At 40.3% G+C, this 26,472-nt stretch overlaps 1 protein-coding gene across 1 annotated transcript in view; it reads left to right on the forward strand.

The window, feature by feature from the left end:
- The window catches only part of CUL5 (cullin 5), an 85,115-nt gene that overhangs the window by 36,596 nt on the left and 22,047 nt on the right, over window positions 1-26,472 (forward strand). Inside the window, exons 3-13 of the mRNA XM_074984850.1 lie at window positions 1,102-1,201; window positions 3,002-3,178; window positions 5,914-6,055; window positions 6,544-6,689; window positions 6,772-6,852; window positions 8,356-8,449; window positions 15,427-15,557; window positions 21,230-21,337; window positions 22,132-22,196; window positions 24,907-25,039; window positions 26,008-26,139. Of these exons, the coding sequence (XP_074840951.1) occupies window positions 1,102-1,201; window positions 3,002-3,178; window positions 5,914-6,055; window positions 6,544-6,689; window positions 6,772-6,852; window positions 8,356-8,449; window positions 15,427-15,557; window positions 21,230-21,337; window positions 22,132-22,196; window positions 24,907-25,039; window positions 26,008-26,139 (1,309 nt within the window). The remainder of the gene's footprint in view (window positions 1-1,101; window positions 1,202-3,001; window positions 3,179-5,913; window positions 6,056-6,543; window positions 6,690-6,771; window positions 6,853-8,355; window positions 8,450-15,426; window positions 15,558-21,229; window positions 21,338-22,131; window positions 22,197-24,906; window positions 25,040-26,007; window positions 26,140-26,472) is intronic.

Genomic DNA, 26,472 nt, shown 5'->3' on the forward strand with positions numbered 1-26,472 from the left:
GCAAAAAACAAAGTATTACTGCAGTTGCTGACATGACACTCATTGACTGTTAGACTTCAGTGTTCCATCTAATAGTGGTAAGGCGTGATTTTGGGTTTATGAATTTAATCCTTCAGAGTTTTGGGCTTTTTTTGTTTGTTGTAACCAATTTTTGAGTTTTATTTAGCTGTCAGTCATTGAGGTGATTGGAACCTTCTCTTTTTCTATATTGTAGTGAATAATATAATGTGCATATTATATTTATGTACCCTAATGAGTAATCTCTCTATATTGTTTCTTAATGCATTTTAACATAACTGTGTTTCAGAAGCACCGTACTAAAGTGCACTACGGAATCTTTAGTGCTTACCTCCTTACTGTGCTGACCAGTAAACATGGAATGCTGTTTGTATTTCAGAAATCACATGTTCATTACTGCTCTTTGTAGACAAGCCGTCAAATACAAAGTACCATGAAGGCTGTGGTTACACTAGTGAGTTTTATCGATGCAACTCAGCACCTTGGCCGTCAGCGTTCAGCTTCTTAGCCATGAGGCATAATGCTGTTGTCTACGTATTCTGTCAACAGAAAAGCTGTGTGGATGCCCTGAGGGACCTTCTCCTAACAGACAGGGCATCCACAATAATGGGCGGCCCTGTCTGCTGTGCTTCTGGATGCCTGCTTTGTCAAGAGAGCAGCCGGGCAGTCTGGCTACTCTGTCGACAGAGCGCAGGGCTCTTCCATTTGGCTTTTGTGTGTGGCCACACTCTGTCAACAGAACGCTGTGGTGTAACTGTAGCCATAGTGTGCTTTGAAAGAACACCTATTTGTTTTATTCATTATTCAATTCTTCTTTTGGATTGGGGGTGTTTGTCAGATAAATCCTAAAATCAGGAGCCCTATATATACGTCAAACTAGTCTATGAAGGGCTTTTTAGAGAAGAGAAGGATGTGTACTCTCATTGACAGTCACTGTTTTGATGGGACTTAATTTTTAGTGTTTAGAATGTACACATACTTCCTTTAGGGGGACTGCTGGAATTATAACTGTTTAGACTTAGAGCATTTCTGCATAAATTCCAAGTACAGTTCTTACTGAAGGATGTATAAACTGTTTTCTAGGGATGTGCATGCAGTTTGCTTGTGGGATGACAAAGGTCCAGCAAAAATCCATCAAGCTTTGAAAGAAGACATCCTTGATTTCATTAAACAAGCACAGGCAGTAAGTTCTCAAGAATTAATTTGTACTGTCCTTCAAAAATAAAAGTAATACTGTAAACCTCTTTGAATCCCAAGCATGACTTTTTCCAGTAACTTCTAAGGTAGTGTGGAAAATTGCCTTTTAGGTACTGATGGACCTTGTTTAGAATATCAGAGGTAAACTGAAAACTTTTTTTGGTCAGCTGACATTTTATTCTAAGCCCTTATCTTGGGCATAAAGTTTAAGCACTTCTCAGTCTGTTCTTGAGAGTTAAGCGGTCATGGTTGCTGTATACTGTCCAGGAGATTTGGCCATATTTTTGTTCATCGACTGTTTATTAGGGAGTGTCCTTGGAAAATACTCTTTCACTCACTTGCCTCTTCGACTTATAAATAAAAGCATTTACTTTTCAAACTTTGTCTTGATGCAGAGTTAAGCATTGAAGTGGTTTCACTTGTATGATTAGAGAAGGAAATGGCAAAGGAACAGTAAAAGCCTCTTTTTGGTTTTGGTTTTCCCACCTAATAAATTATTTTGTTAGTCTTTAAAGTGCTACTGGACTGTGTTTTTGTTTTGATTATGAATATTATTTGTTATGAATATTTGTTGGACTGACTGTTAGCTGTCAGATTGCTAAATTAACTCTTTTGCTAAATTAATTGCTAAATTAATTAAATCAAGGAAGTTCTTTGATTGTTTTAGCTAGCTTCAATACTATACCAGCCTATTCATGGTTTTGTGTAACAAATAGTCAAATGTGTAGTCTTCATGACTTACCAACCTGACATACTGCATAGGCCATTTGTATTTCAGGAGCTCTGGTCTAACATTGACTTGACACCCTGGTCTTCTGAGTTTATTCTAAATTAAAAGACACATAAAAAGTGTTGTATGCTCATAAGAAATTTTGTCAAAAGTGAAAGATGTACAAAGACAAAAATTTAGGAAAAAGAAAATCTAAAATGTGTTTCCACAAACTCTTCAATACATTAAACAAAGCCCTTTCATATCTAGGCTTGCGTACAGCAGACTATCCTGATCTGGCAACTGTTATACATGCTGATGTCCCATTGACTGTCGTTGGTACTTTAAGCACATGCTTAAGTGCTTTGTTGATTTTGGGCCATAAGCATGATCTGTACTGGTTGCTGTTTATGTAAGCATAAGCTTACGTAGTTTTCTAGGGATACATCTAGCCCCGTAGTGGCGGTAGATTTTCTGGGGTTCAGTTTAGCACACGCAGTGGGGCTGTGCTAAATCAAATGTTCAGGGCTCCATCATTGTCCTTGGTACTCCTCGTAGTTTCGAGGAGTAAGGGAACAGGAGGAAAAATTGATCTAGAATATGTTGACCCAGCTGTGCAATTCACGTAGCTGGAGTTGCATGTGTTAAATCAATGGGGTTTTTTCCTCCTCCACCCTGTCCTTGCTGTATTGTAGACATGGATTAGCATATAATACTTAAATCAGTTGTTACCTGTCAGAGTTAGTCCAACTTAAACGTTAAAAGTCAAGGTTTCTGAAGCCAGATTAATAGATCACATTGAATTCAACTTCCTAGTGCAGGTAAGGTAGAAAATATATAGCCCCCATGTGGGCATTTATTCTGGCAGAAGAATAAATAAAATCAAGAAAATCCAAACTTCGTCTCACGCAACATAATCTAATCCAAAAAAGGCATTCGATCAGAATGGTTACATGGGGGATAATATTGCCTTAAATTCAAACCTGAGGTTATACCAAAATATTTTTATCATGTAGACAAAGCCATTTGTTGTTTATGTAAAAATTTGTATACAAATGAGCTGCTCTTTTCTTCCAGAGAGTACTGAGTCATCAAGATGATACAGCTTTACTAAAAGCATACATAGTGGAATGGCGCAAGTTCTTTACACAATGTGATATCTTGCCCAAACCATTTTGTCAACTAGAAATAACTTTGATGGGTAAGCAGGGCAGCAACAAAAAATCCAACGTTGAAGACAGTATTGTTCGAAAGGTAAGTGACGCTTCCCAATCAGAGTTTTGTGACAGAACGTTAAAAGATTTAGTTTTATAATACTGATTGTGTTCAATAGTGAAAGATGAAATTGCAATAACCTCACACAACTGGGGGTATCAATTTACTTAAATCACCTTGCAACTTTTACTTCCCATGGTTTTCCTTTTCCACTTACTGAATATTTCCTTAACTCTGACCGTTTCCTCTCTGTTTTTTTAAAAATAGTTATAGATCTCCATAAAATGGCTAATTTAACAAAAAAAAAAAATACTTCTGATCTTGCTCCTTTTGTAGCCTGAGATGCTACAGGTCAGTGAGTTTACATTTACTGACCCATTAAGGCACAGTAATAATGTGTTACAGATGAAGCTTTAGTCAGTATTTAGCAAGGAGCTGGAGAAATATAACTCACGGCGCTCCCAGGGCTGTTGTGTCCCCAGCCTCCCACTCTCCAGGGACTCCGGCCCCAAACTGGGTTCCAAAGGGCCCCAGCCCTGGTCCCTTGATTCTCAGGGCTGCCATGGGCCTCCATCTCCAGTTCCCAGCCCTAAGCTGTCCCAAGGCAGGCGTCAGGGCTCTGTCTGGGCTGCTGGATCCTAGCTCATAATTGTTGCTGTAGGAGTGTGTCCTGGATTTGAAAGGCACAACCTTGTACATAAGACATCTCATCTGTCATCCGAATGGAGAAGGTTATTAGTATAAAGTAACAGTTACTTGAGGTACATGCTGATTACTCCTTTTTGTTGTTATTGGTCAAGATAATGCAGATCATGTGTTTTAAGTGTCTATTAACTTGTTTCTCTGGAATTCGTATTGGTTTTTTTATGCAATTTAAAGTGTATGGAGATCTTGCTCATCTCCATTTTCAGTACATCTCTTGTAGCACTGTTACTTTGAAAATTGTAAGTCAGAAGACTGCTTTTTTGAATGCTTGAATTATGATCATAAATGTTAAGAGCTCTTAAAATGAATCATGTTGTTTTGAGTAGCAGTCCAAAAACATAACTGCCCTGTGGCTTCTGCATTTAAATGTTGTTTGGACACATTTGACTAAAATCTCAGATGTGTATACCTACTGCACATCTTATCATTACTACAAATCCTTTAGAGTTTGATGGTTCAGTGTGATGAGATCTCATAGAGATCCCTAGCTTTGCTGGCGTCCAGGTGTTCAAGAATCAAAGTGAATAAATGCTTGGTGGTGGTTCTGCTGTTCCAAGAGGTGACAATCCATTGTCCTGTTAAGTCATGAGTTCTTGTATGCTTGAATCCTTGTACAACATAATACAAAGTTAAATGTTTCACCTATCTATTCTGAAGTGAAATTTTAAAAGAAACGTAACTGTAGCGTACACATTTTACTCTCTATTTTGAGATCTTCATTTTAATATATTTTTAAATATAAAAGAACTAAACTCAAGGGACACAACTTAAGAAAAGGTTTTTTTTGTTTTTGTCTTTTGTGTTTGTTTTTTTTAAATGACACTCAAAAATTACCAAGTCCAACAGGTGTGAGTCTAGCATGTTTTAAAAACAGACACTGAAGTTGGAGCAACACCGAAGGGCAGAATTTGGTTTCATAGAGAGGTTCAGGCTGAAAGATGTCTTTATGCCCCTTACATTTTCCAAATGCTCACCTGCATTTTGTTAGATGCCATGATAAATTATGAGATGGAATTATATTCTTTACCAAACTTGCAAAACAATTAGCCTCCTAGAAATTAGTATTGGAGACACTAAAAGATATGATTGTGAATAGTCTTCTTTCAAAAAGAAAGTTGATTCAATACCTTTTACACTAATGAGGGTGAAAATCAAAACTGGAATCTCAGGTGAACAGTTGGTACACTTAAAAACTTAACAAAATACCAGTTAATATATAGGACAGAGATACTATACATTAAGATAGTCAGGGCTTAGAATATGAAATGTTAGACGTTCTCTTTGATAGAAAGAAAAGAACCAGGATTTATAAGGAAAAATTTCCATAGAAGAACTGATTTTAAAATGACCAGCATATGCTTCATAATTATAGAATTATCGAATGGCTTGCAGTGCTTGGCACTGTACAGATATGACTTCCTCCAAAAGGTTTTCAGTGTTCAGATGCAACATATTGGTCTGACCTTGAGGTGTGGCACAAAAAAAAACTTAGAAGTATTCATGCTTACCTGAACCAACTGAAGGGATAGTCGTCTAATAAAAGTACAATAATACTCTTATCCTAGTGATAACTATATTTAAATGGGGGCAACATCATTAACTAAAGCTGCTCGTTGCAATAGCCAGGTAACTTTTTTGACTGTTTTTACTTTGTGTTCACTGAATTAAGTGATCACAAAGCATTGGCTGTTAGTAGCTTAATCTGTCATGTCCATCTAAGGCAATCCAACAATTACCTTTGCTCACTTACCATGTGCTATTTCATCATAATTTTTCTGCGTAAGCCTTTGGGCATGGCAACTACTGGACCACTGCTGGACATTTAGCACCAAAGTTAACACCTTTGTTTGGGAGACCTGTTACATCCTTTAGTATGTCAGTGCTCACTCGGGAACTTGTAGTGCACATCAGCAGGGTTCACGTAAACAGTTAGTGCATAGCATGCTTCAGCAGTCTAGATTTACACTTCAGCTTGTTGTGTGGTAAGTACGTATGTAAACATGCCCTAAACTTGAAGTTCTGCCCAACGCTTTGACTGACTGATTCTCTTTCTCTTCCACGTTGTTTAGCTCATGTTAGACACTTGGAATGAGTCCATATTTTCAAATATAAAGAATCGACTTCAAGACAGTGCAATGAAGCTGGTCCATGCTGAAAGACTGGGAGAAGCTTTTGACTCTCAACTCGTTATTGGAGTTAGAGAATCATATGGTATGTTTTTTGTGTAATGTGATCTCAGCTGCATCTTCCTTCCTACTTCATAGTTCTTTTTCATAACCTTTTCAAAAAGATGGTGCCAAAGAGTGCCTATTGATATGGGCCTCCTCGTGTATTTTTATCATCATTGAGGTAAATGCACATGCCAATGGCAAGATGAGGAGCCTACTGACAAATTTGTGCAAAATTGAAACTTGCATTTAAACATAGATTTAGCCCTTATTGTTCCAAAGAGACCCCTCTAAAAATGTTGCATCTGGCAGTGCTGTCCAATTCTAGAGCTTGGGCTCCAGCCAGAGCATCTACATAGCAATGAAACCACCTGAGCCAGAATCAGAAAGCACCAGTTGCAGGTTTTTCTCTGCTGTGTAGAAATATCTTCAGTGTCTTCAAAAGAAGAAAAAATAACAAGAAAAACTATTGTTTTCTAGACACATTAAAAGCACGAAAATGAGAATAAATCTATCCTTTTCTCTTTGCAGTTAACCTTTGTTCTAATCCTGAAGATAAACTTCAGATTTACCGGGATAACTTTGAGAAGGCGTATTTGGATTCAACAGAGAGATTTTATAGAACACAAGCGCCTTCTTATTTACAACAGAATGGAGTACAGAACTATATGAAATATGTAAGTAAAAAGACAGCCATATGATGACAATTGTTTTCTTGGTGTTAGTACTTAAAATGATTGCTGTTCTGCTTCTGCACAGGCAGATGCTAAATTAAAAGAAGAAGAGAAAAGAGCATTAAGATATCTAGAGACAAGGCGTGAATGTAACTCTGTAGAAGCGGTAAGTTTCAAAAGTTAGTTATATATGTAGTAAAATCATGCTCTCTCTTTTGATAGCAATAAAGGGTTCTGATGTCAGTTTTCGTCATAACCTATCTTGCATTTTTATTGTAATACTTAATTGTAGTCAGAAGATATAACCTACCATAAGGCTTGTTTTTACTTTTAGTTTCATTTTTATAAAACACACTCTCACAAAAAATCAATAGGGCCGCCTTCAAAGGCTCGCAAAATGTGGGATGAACCCTCCTGGGGCACATGGAAGAACAGTTGAACAGCACAGGCCAGCCACCACAGGAGGCTCCTGGAAGAGAGTACCACCCAGCTCTGCTTCTGCCCTCATCCTGCCTGCTGGCCCCAGTGTTGTTCCAGCCCTCAGCCCTCTTATCCTTGTCTGTTTTTCCCTTCCTAGAAGTACTGCCCCTTTTCTGACTGCAGGAGGTACTGGGAAAGGTTAAAGGGGGTATGAGGTAAAAAAGTTTGGGGACCATTGTCCTTCTTGGTAGTTTGGAGTCTTACTAAACACTCTGTGGAACATTTACTAAAAGTACATAGTTTTTTACTTGCAACTCTGCTGTTTTTAGATTCAGTACTTGATTATTGGACTTTGAATGGGCTTGCCTTTTTAAATGTAAGCTAGCGCAATTTATATTGCACTTGGTGGATTACAGTGATATGGGACGTAGACAGTCAATCTTCGTATGTAGAAAGTTATTTAGTGCCAATTTTCAAATCTGGAAAATTTCACTGTTTATCACATGAAAATCATCAAATACTTCACAATGGATAAATGATTAAATTCCCTCCCTCCATGAGTAAAATGTAACTGTCTCTGGTGGAACGTACATCTGTTTACCAATGCTCACCCAACAGCTTAAGAAGGAAAGTGAAAAACACTTTGTTTGAAACTTCAGGGAGAGTAAGTGCAGCCTTTGCTGAAATTCATACAGTAAACAAGGCTATTTTAGTGGCCACGCTTTGTCTGGTCTCATTCTGCATTACGTCATGAGCGGGGCATTCCTGGGTAATGTGAATGGTAAGCAGTATATAAAACTGTCTCTTACCTGCCAATCTCTTGAATGTAGAAATAATTTCTCTGCTAGAATTATCATTAGGCTTTGTTCAAAGCAAATTAAGTAAGGTCAGATGTGGTACATGGGAATGAGAACTATTATTGACTGTTGGAAATGCATCTAGAAACTAAATAAGTAGCTTTTGTTCCAAAACTGGTCCCCTCTTGTGAGGAAGAGGCCATGAAAATATTAAAGTATTCACATCATTACCCCTACAATGTGCTTTAAAGAAAAATACACATGGACTGACTTATTTCATGCTCATGGGCTGTACTTAATACGGAAGTTATTACACTATGAGTAATTTTACTGAAATGTAGTGAAAGAGGATTGGCTAGTATTTATACTGAACCTAAACTTGAGAGAAATGAAATAAACTGTGAAGCTCCAAGGATTGTAATAAGCTAACTACATTTGTTAACACATTTCAGCTTATGGAGTGCTGTGTGAATGCCCTGGTGACATCATTTAAAGAGACCATTTTAGCTGAATGCCAAGGAATGATCAAACGAAATGAAACAGAAAGTAAGTAAAGCTTAAAATGATGGCAGCATGATCTCAGGATCAGCTAGATTTAAAAAAAGAAATTGTTGTTACAAAACAATAATAAAATAACTTTAACAGTACTGTTTGTACTGTTTTTTAAAATAGAAAGCGTACTACATACACTAAGTGTACCCTTTTCGTTCCACAAAAAATATATATTGCCATGCACCAACATCCACTAATACATCTGGTAAATGTGTTTATACTCTGTACCTTTTAGGTATGCCAGTTTGACTGAGTGGATAACTCCTTGTTTTCATGAAGGGCAGATTGTGGCTATGGATTTTTTTATACACATTTATTGTCTTTCCTTTTGCAAGAAACCTCTTTTCTCCATTTTTGATGAAATTTGTGGCCCTTTTTCAAAGCATTGCATTCGAGAATTTAGATATAAAGACACTTTCTTTGAGAGTCTTCCCACTTCATCAAAGTATTACTTTTGAAAGCAGGGAAGGAGTTGAGTGTTTTAATTTCTAGTTCTAGTGCAGGACCAGCATTTGGAAGAATGTACTGGTCAGTGTGTAAAGCACATCTGTATGTCTTTCATCTGTGTTTACAGCCAACATTCATGCCATATGCCATTTAAAAGGTGGCTTGAAGCATTTGCTTCTAGAGAATTTGAGGGTATTGTGAGTCAAATAGGACGCACACATGAAGGTGCTGAGCTGCTGGCCATTCAAGACAATAGATATTAAAATATCAGAAATGAAGTAGGGGAAATGACAGAAATGGAAATCAGTATAGTTACTTTTTTAAAAGCATACCATTCTGCAACCAAATTTGTTGACTTTTTGTAACTATGTGAATATGAGAGAGTCTTAAGGTTAAGTATGTTCTGAAATGCCGGGTTAGAACTGAATATTCTAATTCCAGTAGTTGCTCATGTGCATTCCAGTACGTGTTAATGCCTTCTCCATTGCATAATTGTCAGAGAAGTTTTCCCTTTGTGGTACCAGGAGCTTTAGGCCTTGCACTAAAAAGTAAAGGGACTGCCACCTGAAGCTCCCGTTTGTGCAGGCAGCTCTATATCCTCAACCCATGCTAGAGTGGATACCAGCTCAGGGGGTAAGCAGCGCACTGGCTTCATTGTGGGACCCCTCATTGCCACACAATGAGGCCTTGAAGGACCACCAGCACCGCTGCTTCTGTAAGCGAGTTTGAACACCTACCCTAGTACCACGTAATAAGAAGAGGGTGTATAGAGGACGCTCTCCGCCCAAGCATCCTCATAAGGGCACCAATAGGGTGCACTGTAAGTCTGGGAGTAAGTCTGGCACCATCAACTGCAGTGCTCATCGAGTCTGTTGCTCCTTGTCTCCCTGGTTCAAGAGGACTTGGCAGAGGAGTTGGCTCTCTCTCTGCTCTTGATCTTTGAGGCCGCTAGAGACTTGATCTCCACAATGTCAGGGCCATTGCCAGATCAGACACAAACGCATGGTTGTCGTTGGAATAAAGGGTTGGAATAAATGGTAAATTTTCACAATGGAGGGGGGTAACTAGTGGTGTTCCCCAAGGGTCAGTCCTGGGACCAATCCTGTTCAACTTGTTCATCAATGATCTAGAGAAAGGAGTAAGCAGTGAGGTGGTGAAGTTTGCAGATGATACAAAGCTGTTCAGGATAGTCAAAACCAAAGTAGATTGTGAAGAACTTCAAAAAGATCTCAGCAAACGGAGTGATTGGGCAGCAAAATGGCAAACGAAATTTAGTGTGGGTAAGTGTAAGGTAATGCACATTGGGAAAAATAACCCCAATTATACATACAATGTGATGGGGGCAAATTTAGCTACAGCAGATCAGGAAAGGGATCTTGGAATTATAGTGGATAGTTCTCTGAAAACATCCACGCAGTGTGCAGTGGTAGTCAGTAAAGCAAATAGGATGTTAGGAATTATTAAAAAAGGGATAGAGAATAAGACGAAGAATACCATACTTCCCCTATATAAAACTATGGTACGCCCACATCTTGAGTACTGCATGCAGATGTGGTCTCCTCACCTCAAAAAAGATATACTGGCATTAGAAAAAGTTCAGAAAAGGGCAACTAAAATGATCAAGGGTTTGGAAGGGGTCCCATATGAGGAGAGGCTAGAGAGACTGGGACTTTTCAGTCTAGAAAAGAGGAGATTGAGGGGCAGTATGATAGAGGTATATAAAATCGTGAATGGTGTGGAGAAAGTGAATATTGAAAAGTTATTTAGTTGTTCCCATAATATAAGAACTAGAGGACACCAAATGAAATTAATGGGTAGTAGGTTCAACACTAATAAAAGAAAACTTCTTCACACAGCGCACAGTCAACCTGTGGAACTCCTTGCTGGAGGAGGCTGTGAAGGCCAGCACTCTAACAGAGTTTAAAAAAGAGCTTGATAAATTTTTGGAGATTAGGTCCATAAATGGCTATTAGCCAAGGGTAAAGTATGGTGCCCTTAGCCTTTAGTCAAAGGCTGGAGACAGATGGCAGGAGACAAATCACTTGATCGTTGTCTTCGGTTCACCTCCTCTGGGGTACCTGGCACTGGCCACTGTTGGCAGACAGGATACCGGGCTGGATGGATCTTTGGTCTGACCCAGTATGCCCGTTCTTATGCTTAAGCAGGGACCCCAGCTCCTGCGTAGTGGTTGGCACCATCCCCAACATCCTCCTTGGCACCATCAGTATCATGAGTGGGCCAACACAAGGGAATGCCCATGCCCACAATGATGCATTGCTGATCAATATCACTTCAACTCTGCCAAAGTCATGGTCTGACCACTTTTTTGGGCTCCAGGGGAGGAGTAATATAATATATATATAAAAACTAGAGAACACCAAATGAAATTAATGGGTAAAAGGTTTAAAACTAATAAAGTTCTTTTTCACACAGTGCCCAGTCAACCAGTGGAACTCTTTGCCAGAGGAGACTGTGAAGGCTAGGACTATAAGGCTGTGTCTACACGTGCCCCAAACTTCGAAATGGCCATGCAAATGGCCATTTCGAAGATTACTAATGAAGCGCTGAAATGCATATTCAGCGCTTCATTAGCATGCGGGCGGCAGCAGCGCTTCGAAATTGACGAGCCTTGCCGCCGCGCGGCGCGTCCAGACGGGGCTCCTTTTCGAAAGGACGCCACCTTCTTTGAAGTCCCCTTATTCCCATGAGCTCATGGGAATAAGGGGACTTCGAAGTAGGCGGGGCCCTTTCGAAAAGGAGCCCCGTCTGGACGTGCCGCGCGGCGGCAAGGCTCGTCAATTTCGAAGCGCCGCTGCCGCCCGCATGCTAATGAAGCGCTGAATATGCATTTCAGCGCTTCATTAGTAAACTTCGAAATGGCCATTTGCATGGCCATTTCGAAGTTTGGGGCACGTGTAGACACAGCCCAAGAGAGTTCAAAGAAGAGCTAGATAAATTCATGGATGTTAGGTCCATAAAAGGCTATTAGCCAGAGGGTAGGAATGGTGTCTCTGTCCTTTGTTTGTTAGAGGCTGGAGATGGATGGCAGGAGACAAGTCGCATGATCATTATCTTTGGTCCAGCCCCTCTCGGACACCTGGCACTGGCCACTGTTGGCATACAGGATGCTGGGCTAGATGGACCTTTGGTCTGACCCAGTAATGGCCATTCTTACATAGTCTTCAGCTTTGAGGAGGAGCAGGCACTGCTCCTGGCACCATAGCCCTTGGGATTCACTAACATCGGTGTCACTCTGGCAGTATCAGTAGCAAACACCAGTCCACTGGCCCCTTTGAACTCTGTGGGCCTACCACCAAGCTCAAGGACCCCCCCTCTCATACCACATTGGAGGTGTTGGTGCTCTGAGACATGCCATTGGTCACTCCCAGCAGATGCCACTCTTTAGTGGACAGAGAGCATGAACCCACTTGCATCTGACAAAGTGGGTCTTTGCTCACAAATGCTTATGCTCCAGTATGTCTGTTAGTCTATAAGGTGCCACAGGACTTCTTGTAGTGCTTGGACCTACTCCATGAGGTGCTCATGGGTAACTGTAAGCCTTCTACCCAGGCAACATACATGGGAAAGTAGAAATGGTTTTCACTCTTGTCTGTTCAGCAGGGGGTCCTTCCACAGCAAGCCCCTGTCTTCCCAGTGCTGAATTACCTATTGCACCTGAAGCACCAGGGCATAGCTATTTCATCTGTTAGATTCTATCTGGCAGCCATCTCCACTTTCCACCTATGGGAAGGCGCTGAATCAGTGTTTGGAAAATTTATGATTGGGAGGTTTCTAAAAGGTCTGGGCAGGTTGTACTATGAGGTCAAGGACCTCATACCCTCAAGGGACCCGAACCTGGTTCTCTCTCTCATGGGTCCCACATTTGAGCTCCTAGTGACCTGCCCATTGTTGTATCTTTCCTGGAAGGTGACCTTTTTGGTGACCATAGCCTCTGAGCTCCGGGCTCTCACTTCAGAACCACCACATAGTGTCGTCTTCAAAGACAAAATATAACAGCCTCACCTTGGTATTTCTGCCTAAGATGGTTTACCATTTTCATATAAACCAGGGCATATTTTTGCCAGTTCTTTCCTAAACCCCATGCCAATGATAGAGGAAGGGACCTCCACTCACTGGATGTCAGACCTGCCCTAGTATTTTACATTAGAAACACAAAACCATTTTGTAAATTAACTCAAGTCTTTTTTGAGAGGGTGAGGGGTCAGCAGCATCTTATCACGCCTCAGAGGCGCTATACCGGGGCTTCATAGCCAACCTGATGGGCAACCCTATGCCGGGGCTCCATAGCTAACCTGACAGGTAACCCTCAGGGGAAAAATTCTCTGTGCATGTGGCATGCACACACCTGTTGGAATAGACATAAACAACACATCTAAAAGAACAAAAGTTGCAAAAGGTAGGTAAGTGTTTTTTTATATACAAATGTTCCTCAGTTTTTTTAAATAAAGTATCCCTTTCTCAAAAAAGGCTGCCCCCCTTATGCCCCCATTGCCAGACACAGGTCATTTCTGCTTGTAACAGTATAATGTTCAGTCCCCAAAGGAGTACCTGTGTCTTTTTCCATGCTAGAGGTGGATGAGGTCCAATAAAAGATGTTACTTCACCTACTTTGTCTTGTAATGTCCTTGTACCAACATGGCTACAACAACATCTTTACATGATAGTTTTCTGTGCTTTTTCTTGAATTGGTGTGTATGGCCACTACCATCTCTTTCAGATCCTTCTTCAAAACTCCCCTGTTTCCTTTTGACTATAATAAATCAGTCGTTTGATGGCTGGGTTAAGAAAGTAGATGGAAATAGCAGAATTTTCATTCAAAAGATGCAACCATGCCTATAATGTATTTCCACCCCCTGCCCCCACCCCCATATTTTGTCATTTTGTATTGTCAGCCAGGGATGTGGGCCAAATCTGGACCCCCAAAGATGTTTGAGTAGACTTTAAAGATCAAACGGTCTGAAGATGAGCTGGGGCGCAAGTTATACAAGGCCCTCATGAGCAAGTTGGATGGCTGGGACAGACTGTAGGGCACAGTGCATCGTGGGCAGCTGCTTGTGTGTCAGTTTTATCCTGCAACAGCCAGCAGCAGCTCAGGGATGGGGTGAGTGGGCCATGTGGGTGAACAAGCAGACACTGGCATTCCTGCTCGCTGAGCAGGGCAAGCAGGTAACTAGGCCACCCGGCTCACTAGGGAAGCAAAGCTGCCAAGTGCTTCTTGGCTGAACTGTTTGCTCCCCTGCAGGGCCTCAGAGTCAGGCCCCAACTCCCCACCTTAGGGAAAAAGGAGAAGCCCACTGGGAGGGGCTGGCGCTACATCCCTCACTGAAGAGTGAAGCTGCAGGTACCCTTCCCATATCCCCCAAATACTCTCTCCCAGCATACACATTCCCTAACACTCAAATGTGCCTTCCCAGTGCACGTAACATTCTCCAGCATTTCCCAAACAGCTTCTCCTGGTGCAGGGAACAATTGATGGGTTAGTGGAGGAGAGCTCGGGTAGGTGCAATCAGAGAGTTATATATTTACAATAATTTTAGTCAAACCAAAGTTAATACTCTTTGTAAATTCAAAACAAATTCAAACCTACTTACCATTTTATCTGCATTCTTTCTGAGAATCTCAGGTGTAGTGCATTACATCTTGCTTACAGATTCTTTATTTTTTCCCTGAAAATAAAGGTTGGAGATGCCTTTGTTACTCTCCTTGCGGATGCAGTGGGAAGGAAAAACTAGAGAGCTTACTGATTCAGAAAATGGGGATCTAAGAATCCTTGGCCATAGATTTTTTTTTTTTGGGGTGGGGGGACATGCAACAGGACCAAAACAATATCACCCTTCCTGTGTGTCAGTTACCAGTTTTGTATCCTTGGTCACTTTCACTCCTTTGCGGTCATAGGTTTCTCACTCTGAGATGCATTTTTACTAGAAAAGTTGGGGCAACTGGAGAGGAAGAGTGTGAATGAATGTCAAAAGGTGGGAGGAGGGAGTTCTGGTTGTATTCCAAACTACTACTCCATTAACAAAATGGCACAAAAATGGGAAGCAGGGACAAGAATTGCTTCTGAGATAAGATGCATTTATTTCGATCTTGGATTGTGTATGTATATGTACAAGTAATCTAGTAAAAAGGAAAATAAATCAAACACTAATAAAAGGTGTGGATGATACGTATAAGTTAACTTGGTCCAGGTTGCCTGTGATTTGTTATAGACTTGGTTTTTTACTGGTGAATACAGAAAAGTTTTTATTCTCTAACCTACTAAGGTCTGAAAGAGAAGCATCCTTTGCTTGTGGAGTTCACATTTTGAAGATGTTTCAGTAATATTAATTTTAAAACTATTAGAGGGGATGTTATTGAGATACCTTACTGTGTTATTTTTGTGACTTTTATGTCTTATTTCAGATATTAATATGAACAGACCATATACAATATTTATTTAAAGCATTGTCTGTTTTTTGCATGTGGAAGGACTAGTGGTTTCATCAGTATTTTGTGTCTTTCAGAGTTGCATCTAATGTTTTCACTTATGGATAAAGTTCCAAATGGTATAGAGCCCATGTTAAAAGACCTGGAAGAGCATATTGTTAGTGCTGGACTAGCAGATATGGTAGCAGCTGCTGAAACTATTACTACTGTAAGTATACACTCTTGGGAGCGTAGTCAGTAAGAACCTCTTGCAAAGGAAAAAAAAGCACTCATGCCCTTCCCCCTCTCCCTCCTCAAAAAGGTAGTGGGATTACCAGTTGTTACATTTTAAAAAAATATTTTTACACTTACATGCGATAGATAGATAGATATATACAAACACTAACTTTTTCATTGTTTGAGATGAGAATTTAAACCTCTTAAAAGAAATTTTGTACCTGAATCTTCTTGTATGTTTGAACTTTTATGATTTTATGTATGGTTTCAGTTTTTTGTAATGTAAAGAAACTGTGCAGATGATAAATGTAGAGGGAGTGCATTGCTATCCCTATAGTTAGTTCTATTAGCAATTTAATTATAACAGATTTTTTTGTTGGCTTATAACTTTCTCAACCTTTTACCTTTTGAGATTAACATTTAGTGTGCTTATCCTGAACTGAGGAATATTTTTTTTTCTGGAGTTTCAAAAAACAATATTTTTTTAAAGAGCAAGAAAAGAAAATATATTTTAAAGATCTTTTAAAAATCTTAGTTTGTTGGGTTGGATTTTTAAGTAGCTGTACCTGCACAGGAGAGGATTGATACTTCCTTGCCTCCTGGGCATAGATGTCCCTCTTGTCTCACAAAAACTGATTTGATTTGGCATTTATCATGAGTTTTAACACTCATAGTATGAGTACATATTTTTAAGTAGGAAATTTCAGACAACAAACTATAGTAAAATTGCGAAGTCAGTGAACTACAGTCAGGAAAACATAGTTGATACTGTCTACTCGTGCATTACATATGCATGTATTTTATGCTAGCCTCCAGTTTCTGATGGTCTTTACATGATCACGTACTGTTTTTCTGTGGGTGCTCCACTTTAGGCGTCTTGGTGCCCTGTGCTTATAATCGGAGATCTGTGGTGGAAGTGCCCAGTTGGGCTATACACATGCCATGGCCATCTCGCGCCACTCCAGACATTTAAAGAGCGATGTTTGACTAACTGTGTCTCTCTTGCTTTCGGCATGAGTTAGAGCAACCTGAAGTGCCTTCTCTTACCTTAGGTAAGGTTAGCTTTTAGATAATTCATAGTTCATAATTGTTTGTGTAAGCAGTAGTTAGGTATTCTACCCTTTATACGTAATCTTTTTTCCTTGTCCCCCTCAATAGGAAGATAGATTTAGCCTCGCATAAAATTAATGTCATCGCTTTTTTCGAGTGGGTGGGGGAGAATTAGATTGTCTCAGGTATGCCAAAATTGCTAGGCTTCAAATGCTGTCTGACTTGCGGACTGTCAGTCCTGGTTTCTGATGGTCTCACACAGTGTTTCCTGCCTTGGTGGGACACACAATTTACTCAGAAGTTCCCATGTTGCTGGAATCTCAAGGCCAGGGCAAGAAAAGCCATGAGTCTCCAGCTAAGCTTGGACAGTGAAAGAACACATGAGGTCAAGTTGAAATGGATCTGCATAGAGTGAAGTGAAACCTTCCACCGTGGCATCCCCAAGGCCTGTTTCCCCGTGAGACTTCAGTTCTGCATAGCTAATTATGTTGCCCTAATGGCATAATACGTACACAGTATCTTTTCAGAAATGGCAGTTGATTGATAGGCTGCTTGATGATTTAAAAAAAAACAATTTAAAGCTAATATCACTGAAAGGCATCTCATTGCTCTGCAAGCTTTACAGGCTTCTCTTGACTTGGACAGCATAGCTGCATGGTTCATTATGACTTCTGTGGTGGTGGTGGTGGTGTGTCTTGGCTCCATCACTTGAGGTGTCCCAGTGAGGTTCAGCCTCAGTCAAAGATTTTTCCCTTTGAAGGCCCAAAATTATATGTGGCCAAAACAGATGAGTCTTTCCATACCCTACAATAGTCAAGGGCAACTTTGAAATCCCTGTGTTTTCTACACACCTGCAAATAAGAAATATGGCACATATTTTAATTAGAGATTCCACTCACCACAATATGCCCAGCATAGTATGACTAGTGTCACAAACAACAGCAAACAGATGTTCTATACCAACCTTTGCTATCCCAACACTAGGCAGCAATTTTGAATGTGGGGTTGAAGGAACAAGACAACCACACAATCTAATGGTAGAAACAGACACTCTTACCTGACCATTTGGAGATTGATTTGTCATCTTTTCATCAAATTTGGTGCATCATCATTTAGAAATGATCAAAATTGGTTACTTCATTCCCTTTATCTCTGTCCCGTTTACCATCCCTCACTGTCCCTCTTCAGAGACCCTTTTCATGACTCCCTGGTACATCAAGAATTAGATCATCTTCACATAAGTGCAGTGGAACAAGTACCAGTGCAGCACAGGAAAAGGGTTCTATTCAGATTACTTTCTCGTGCAGAAAGAGAGAGGTGGAAGGAGACTGATACTAGATCTAAAGAAATAGAACAAATTTGTAAAAATCTAAAATTTCAGTATGTTCATGGTGTCAGTCATAATGCCAGCATTAGAAAAGGAGGATTGGCTCTCAACCCCTCTATCTCCATATCACCATTCATCCATCACACAAGGAATTACTAAGGTTCATGCCAGAAAAACAGCTTTTTCAATACAAAGCTCTGTCCTTTGGCCTGTTGAGTGCCCCCAGAGTTTTCTCCAAAGTATTAGCGGTGATTATAGTGCACCTCTGCAGACACTGAATCCTGGAGAACTGTTTCATAGGGCACCAGCATATAGCATGAAGTAATAAACACTATACAGACCATAACCCTTTCTCTAAATTTAGGGTTACATATAAGCAAAAGTCCTAAAATTGGAGTTAATCTGAGTTTATCTTGATTGTTCAAAAGCAAAGGTCTATTACACTCATGGCCTTAATTTCAATGGTAGCAAATACTCCACAGCTATCTGCCAGAACATGCTTCCAACTATTGGCACATATGGCAGCAAACACATATATCTACAATCCTGGTTTAGAACAATGTGCATTCAGACACAGCCTAAGTCAGGGGTCTGTGACTGTGGCTTTTTAAGGAGGCGGCAGGTGGGAGCAGCAGCAGTGCGCAGAGCTCATTGACGAGCTTGGGCAGGTAAATCCTGGGGATGAGTGTGGGTGAATTTGGGGCTGATAGGAGTTAAGCCTGGATATGGGGAGAGGGGGGTGGCTATAAGAGGGGTTATGCCTGGGAGCTTGGGACTGAAGAGTTAAGCCTGGGGATGTGGAGGCGGGGAGGGAAACGGATTTGGGGGCTGAAGTAGGTAAAGTCTGAAGATAGGAGTAACTTAACTTTCTAACTGGTACAAATCATCGTGTGTGCACTGTTCTTAAAATAGGGATGACAAAAGTATGGTTTGAAGTTATTTATCAAGGACTGTCTCATTCACATGCACTGTGGCTCCTGAAGTATTGATTTTGTAACTGAATTTGAAAAGATGGCCCTTCTGGCCATTTTGGTTGCAGACCCCTGCCATAAGCAGACATTTCATGATGTCAGGGAATATAAAAGACTTGCTGAAATAATGGATACAGCTAAGAAACTTCTGCACAGGAGTCACACTTCTGCAAAGCACTCTGGCAACGATAAACACCATGGAGCACACTTACTTAACATAGTCCAAGGCCAGTGTTCCCCACTGGAGTTCAACTTTATACATACAGCTGTTAAAACTAAGGGCAGCTTGTAATGCATGCAACTACTTTATACATCTTACCAAAAGCAAAACCATCCAGGATCCTCAGACAAATACTACACACTACATAAATCACCAGGAGTGCACAATCAGAATTCCTATGCACAGAATATGGTGGAATTGTGTATCAGTAAAAACATCCACATATCAGCATCCTATTTTCCAGGATGTCAAAATACAATAGTAGACACACAAAGCAGGGACTTTACAGTCATAAGTGGGAAGTGGATTCTAGAGTTTTAAAAATAGTAATGAAATTATGGGGATTTCCTGTCATAGATCTCTTTTCAATGGCGCAGAACATGAAGTGCTCACAGTGTTGCTCCAGGATTGACTGAGACATGATTCCCTGGGTGACACTTTCCTCATCAAATGGGATGCATTAATGTACGCATTCCCTCCAACCCTTCTCTTAATCTGTGTCATACCCAAGCCTAAGAGATACTAGTACAAGTTAATCCTTATAGTGCCTACATGGTCCAGACACGTTTGTGTCTTCTAAGCACACCTCGAACCCTTCCCTCCATACCTCATCACAAGAAGCAGGACTGGTCCACCATTCTAACCGCTCAGGATTCCACCTGAAGGCTTGGTTACTCCATGGCTGAGTGAGGGTCAAGGAGACCTGTTTGGATGAAGCATAGACACACACATTGAATGAGGACCAGAAACACATGTCCATAAGTGGAAACAATTCAGCACTTGGTGTCAAGATGAACACATCCTACTAACATTTTTCCCTCTGCCAAGGGTCCTAGAATACATACTGGAACTTAAAAATTTGAGGCTCTTCATGAGCTTCATCAAGGTATGCTTGGCAAATATCACATCTTAGCATGACAGTGTGGATGTAGCCACTATATTTGCCAACCCAATGACGAAATGCTTTTTTAAGGGCATTGACAACACCTACTCCACAATAAAAAACAAAACACCCCACCCCCCCAAAAAAAAAACCCTTTACCCATGTGAGACGTCAACCTTGTCTTATGCAGACTTTATTGGAAAGCCATTTGAATATCTTGCAATCTGCTCATTGCACCACTTATCTGAAGGAGACTTCCCCATTACCATCATGTCTGCCAGAGGGGTGGGAAAATTGGATGTCTTAATGGCAAATCCTCTCACACACAAAACATTTCTTAAAGATAGTTCTTGCCCACAGTTACCTACCCTTTCCAAAACCACATGCAAATGGAAGAGAGGCATCACTCTGCATGCTGCATGTCAGAAGAGCATTGGCTTTCTACATTGTGGGGGAAGAAAGACATTCAGAAAATCACTGGACTGCTTGTCTCCACAACAGTATGCTCAGTTGGTTAAAACATCTCAAAACAGACATTATCTAAATGGCTATCACAATGCATCCACAAGAGCAGCCTGCACACTCAAATGGGAGTCCATACACACTCTAGCAAACCATAGGCAGCATCTGTGGCCATTTTCCATAATATCCCCACCACAGATGGTTGCAGAGCAACAACCTGGGCATCAGGCCATACATTCACAAAATACTGTGCTATAGAGCAACAGTCAGCATCAGATGGTGACTTTGGATTTGTGGTGTTATCCAGCGTCAATACTGCAACTCCGAAACAGTCCATTTCCATTGAGGGGCAATGCTCAATAGTTACCTGAGGTGGAGCGTCACTGGGACTCTCCTTGGCAAAGAGAAGCACCCTTTGGTTGCTCCGCTAATCTCCCTACTTCCCTTTACTTCAGAGTTTTATGGAGATTTTCAGGTGTAAAAAAGGAACCGAGCAACTGTTAGCCACACACCGCTATGTTGACTGTGTGGAGTGGCAAGAGATGGTGATGGCCCATTTGTGCTCCAGTTGAGCACTGCTGCCACAAATCTGTGATTACAAGTGCAGGGTTCAAGATAGTGAAAATAGAGCAATCGCATGGACAACCATCTCCCATAACTTTAGTTACTACATAAGGTATGTAATCTTCCCCTCCCTTGGAGACTGGCTTTCGTTTTCATTTGCTTTGTTGTATTGCTGCTTTGATTTTAGGATTCTGAGAAATATGTAGAGCAATTGCTTACATTATTTAATCGATTTAGTAAGCTGGTTAAAGAAGCTTTTCAAGATGACCCGAGGTTTCTTACTGCAAGAGATAAGGTATGTTTTAATTTATCTGATCTGTGTTCATTTATTTTAAATTGTTGAAATCTATAATAAACAATGCCTCTAAAATCCCATTGACCATTTACTGATGAGTCCTGAAGCCTCTTATGCTAATAAATTTGTGGAATGCAAAGCCAGTTAACATCTTTTAAAGATAATTGGTAACCTGATTTTTATTATTTGTGTTGTGGTAGTGCCCGAAGGATCCTATGAGAGCTGGCACCGGTGGTGTTTTCATTGAACAACATCTATGAAGATGTTGACTGTGCAGAGGAGCTTACTGTCTAAATGCCTTATTCAATAGGGAATTATGCTCTAGGTTGTATATATGATTCTGAATAGTCCTGTGACTTCAGTGGAGCTACTCATATGCTTAAAGTTAAGCACATTCTGAAGTATCTTGCTGAATCAGGGCTTCAGCAAAGACTGCTTTTCAATATGTTATCTTTAACCTGCTTCTAAGACATTCTTAATGTTGAACCAATTGATTTTAATTCATCAATGCTATACATTTCCAGGGCTGTCAGTGACATGCAAGAATTGAGGAAATCACTCATGGGCCCAGAAATGTAGAGCACAGAAGAATTAAAATAAATAAAAATATCAGGAAAACCTTAGCCTGCTTCTACGACAAACATTGAAAAGCAACCTACTATCATATTGGAGTTGTAAAGGTCCTGGATTAGAGGGTTACTTTAATTAAAAAAGAATGTGAATTGTTTTGTATTTGAATGCATTATAAAAAGTTGAATTAAGTGTTTTATACTCTTATTTTAACTTCGTTATAGGCATATAAGGCAGTTGTGAATGATGCTACAATATTTAAACTTGAATTGCCGTTGAAGCAGAAGGGGTAAGCCAGTTAAATACTAATATGTATCAAGTATGCTAAATTTAAATTTGAATGGGTCAGTTCAGTGAAGTTTGTAAATTGTTTTAAGAACAATATGTAATGTCAGACTGCATCTTACTTTGAGTGCTTTTGAAATAAACAAATCAAAAAGGCCTCTGTGGGCTTTGGTACCTTTCCGCCCCCCCCCCCCCCCCCCCCCCACTCTGAGGAAATTTTTCACTACAGCAGATCAGTGATTATTTAAAAAAAAAAAGCCTATCAAAATGGCTTTTATTGCTATTTTATTGGTTAAATATTTTACATTGTTTGCTGTTACTTAGGGGAACTTGGTGTCAGGGCGTGGTCTGTTCTTGAAGTAGAAATGTCAAAGGCATAAAGAAAATCCTTAAAAAGAAAGTCCAGACAGTTGGACCCTCTGGAAGTAAGCATTCAAACTGAGAAATTAAAACTTGGTAAGCTATAGTGAATCCTCTTTTTGGCCAAGAGCCTCATTTGGAAAGATGAAATCGCACAGCGGAAGGTTTGGGTTCAGGATGCATTCTCTGATACGGAATGTCAACATAGGAGTAAATACAAACCCTGACTATGCTGTGGCGAGCTTCCGCTAAGTTCTGTAGCAGTCTTTCATAAAATGAGTCTACCTATAACCACCATACAGTAGCTGTGTCCAGGAAAAATGGGTCCATCTTACAGTTTACTATTATGGATACAGGCTGTAATTTTATTTTAATTCTGTTTTTAACATTGTGACATCATTGAGTATCTCTTTTTCATTTGAAAAACTGAAAACTTTGTATTTAGAGAAGTCAGGTTTTTGTGTAGTGGTGGTGAAGTTTTTATGTGGAAGTCAGTGTGGTCCTCTTAAAACTCCATACCATGTTGACCTCCATAGTCTGTTGTATCTTCAGTACCTGGTATATCTTGTTACTTTTTTCAGGGAGTCTCAATTGTAAACTGTGTGTACACACAGAATTGAAGGGTGGGGAGATAATCATTGACAAACTTGTCTGCTCAGGTTGTCTGAAGGCCACTTATTTGCAACAGTCGGAATTGAAATTAAGACCCCAGACCACTTAAGCAAATCCACTTTAGTTCTAATACAGTAGACCCTTGCTTTGTGCAGACTAGACTTACACGTTTCCCATATTAACGTGAGTCGAGTCCAGGGGGACTCCATTTACTTGTACCCTGCCTCTCTGCTTACTCCCATGCTGCCAGCTGGTTCAGCAGCTCCTTAAGAGGCATCTCCTGCCTTGTGGCTGGAGCTGTTGTCGCCAGAGCAAGCCTTGGGACCAAGCCCACTGCAGCTGGGGCGTGGCAGGGGCTTTATGGCTGCTCTGCATGGCTGGTGGCTGGAGCAGGAGGCACCCCAACCCATTCCGTAACTCAACCCCTGCCCACCAACAGCGGGTGCTGGGGCCGCCGGCTGGAGCCTCTGCTCCAGTTGCCCGCTTCCCCCAGCCAGGGAAATTCTGGGGATCTCCGCGCTTTGGCCCTCCCTAGCCCCACTCCCATTGATGGGCCTGCATTAATGTGAGTGGTAGAAAAAGTGACTAGTTTATCATCTTCCTGTTCAGAATTCTTTTGCATGTCTTTCTTTCCATGGATTTATTCCAAGATCTGTTTTACTTTAATCAGGACATTCTCCTGCCTAGTTTGTGCCGTAAATTTAGAGCAAACGAAATACATCTTTGTTACCTGTGGTCTGAAAATGAGCATGATCCCCCATTTTCATAGTTTGAGAAACTATTCCAAAATCAAGACTTACAATAATCTAAGCAAGATGTGCTTTTATTTCTGAAACTTTTAAACAGCCATAGGACAACCATGTATTCAGAAGCTGCTTTTTGTTCTAAAAGCACTGAGTTTTTTTTTAATATATAATATAATTGGAGACACACATCTAGAACTGGAAGGGACCTTGGGAGGTCCAGTCCCCTGCCCTCTTGGCAGGACCAAGCACCATCCCTGACATCTGTTTTGTCCCAATCCCAAAATGGACTCCTCAAGGATTGAACTTAAAACCCTGGGTTTAGCAGGTCAATGTTCAAACCACTGAGCTTCCCCCAACCCCCAAAATCATAGCTCTAGACCAACAAGGCAGTCGTCCTAACTGTTCCAGAAAGCTGCCACCTTGTGTTCCCTGTGTATTTTGTGAGGAACTACAGTTTTAATATTGTAGTTCTGCTGATACAGCTTGTAGTTGCAGGACTTTGGCTCTGATATCTGAGCCATTTTCCAGGGGTTTGTGTCCAGTACCAACTTAGTGTGTTGACGACAGTAATGGCATGCTCTCTAGCATCTGTGAAATATTTCTCTGTGTTTCTCTGTTTCTATGAGTCTACACTAGTAGCAGGAAGAGATAGAAAATGCATTCCTTATGTGATCATTCTTTTCTGGAATGCTAACTAGTATGTGGACACCCACCTTTCAGATATTTATGCAAATTGCTGTTCTGAAATTACCAAGTGACATTAGTTGGTGTGACTCTAGAAGAAGAGATGTGTGGAAACATTTGGTCATCTTTTGATTATTGTTTGATGGAATGCAGTTGGGTTAGGGCAATGGAAAAGGAGATTATCTTACATTTGAAACAGTTTAATTGAGATAGGATCTCTTGCCTGGTCTTCCTTTTAATCCTAGTTTTTTGTATTAACCTGGTCTAGCAGGCTGCTCTTCAGTTTTATGGAGTAATTTCCTGTTATTTTAGGGTTGGATTGAAAACACAGCCTGAGTCCAAATGCCCTGAACTGCTGGCTAATTACTGTGACATGCTATTAAGAAAAACACCACTAAGCAAAAAACTAACCTCTGAAGAAATTGAAGCAAAGCTTAAAGAAGTGGTACGTTTATGCTTTTTACTTTTTCTTCTTAATTAAGCTAAGAAATAATTGTGGCTGTTGCTTTATTTTTAAGGATTTCATCTTCAAGAATTGTGCTAAACTAGAACGTTAGTTGTTACTGAAACTTCCACAGAGAATATTTTATTTCTGTGTGCTGTCACAAAACAGCAGTGCCAAAGTGCTAGTTTATAATATGCATATTGTCTATGTCTGCATGAGTTTTTTCAACAAAACCTGCAGGGCGTCTCGACACAAAATGTCGACAAAGTGTCAACAAAACTCAGCACTTCTGCCAACAGCATTTTGTGTCTTTGTGATGAGGTATAATGCCTTTGTTGACCTTTCTTGTTGACAAAAAAGCCATGTAGATGCTCCGGAGGGCCCTCTGTCAATAGACAGAGCTTCTGGTTCAGTAGGCAGTCCTGTTTCCTGGGCTTCCAGCTGGCCATTGTGTTGAGAGAGGGGTCTAAGCTGACTGGCTGGCTGGCTGCTCTCTGTCAACAGAGCTGATTGCTCTTTCGATCCGCTTGTGTTTGTGGAAGTGATCTGTCAACAGAAGTTTTCCTGGAAGATGTCTTCCGACAGTAACTTCTGTCAACAGATCGCTGTAGTGTAGACATAGCCATAGTATATTACATTAGTATAATTCATATATGAATGATACATATATAATAGACAAGAATCTGAAAAATGTAGACAGGATATTAAAGTTTAAATACAAATCAGAGGTGATGCACCAGGGAAGGGAGTGCTCCTCAATGATTCAGTTGAAAAAATTTGTTTCCAAAAATACTGTGGCAATCTACAACTGGTGACTAGCTGTAACATGATTCTTTTCTGAGGAAATCTGAAGTAAGCTTCTATATTTTTATTGTATGGTGATATGCTGGAAAAGTTTTGAAGAAAACTAAATGAAGTGGTTTGAATTGGCATGGAAATAAATAGGTATTGAAATCTATTTTTAACAGCTGTTGGTACTCAAATATGTACAGAATAAGGATGTATTCATGCGATATCACAAAGCTCATTTAACAAGACGTCTGATACTAGATATATCAGCTGACAGTGAAATTGAAGAGAACATGGTGGAGTGGCTGAGAGTAAGTGTCCTGAAACCTTGTTTGTTTTTGTTAGCTCCTGTAGCCACTAATCAATTTTTATTCTTCAGTTTAAATGTTTCTCCCATCATGTCTGACTTTTTTATTTTAAATTGTAGCCCTGTTTGGATATTTTTTGTCTCTATAAGTTCCAACACTTTGCAGATGTAGACAAGAACCCATGAATTATTTAAAAATATCTTCTCTCCCCAATAAAGTTCAAGGAAAAAAAAAACTTAACTGCTGATTTAAATTTTAATATTATGAAAATGAGACCAGTGTTTTGAGAGTTATCACTGGATATAAAGGGTTATGGAGCATAAAATGTGTTGTCTT

This window comes from Carettochelys insculpta, chromosome 1, assembly GCF_033958435.1.
Source record: "Carettochelys insculpta isolate YL-2023 chromosome 1, ASM3395843v1, whole genome shotgun sequence".
In the NCBI taxonomy this organism is placed as follows: domain Eukaryota; kingdom Metazoa; phylum Chordata; order Testudines; family Carettochelyidae; genus Carettochelys; species Carettochelys insculpta.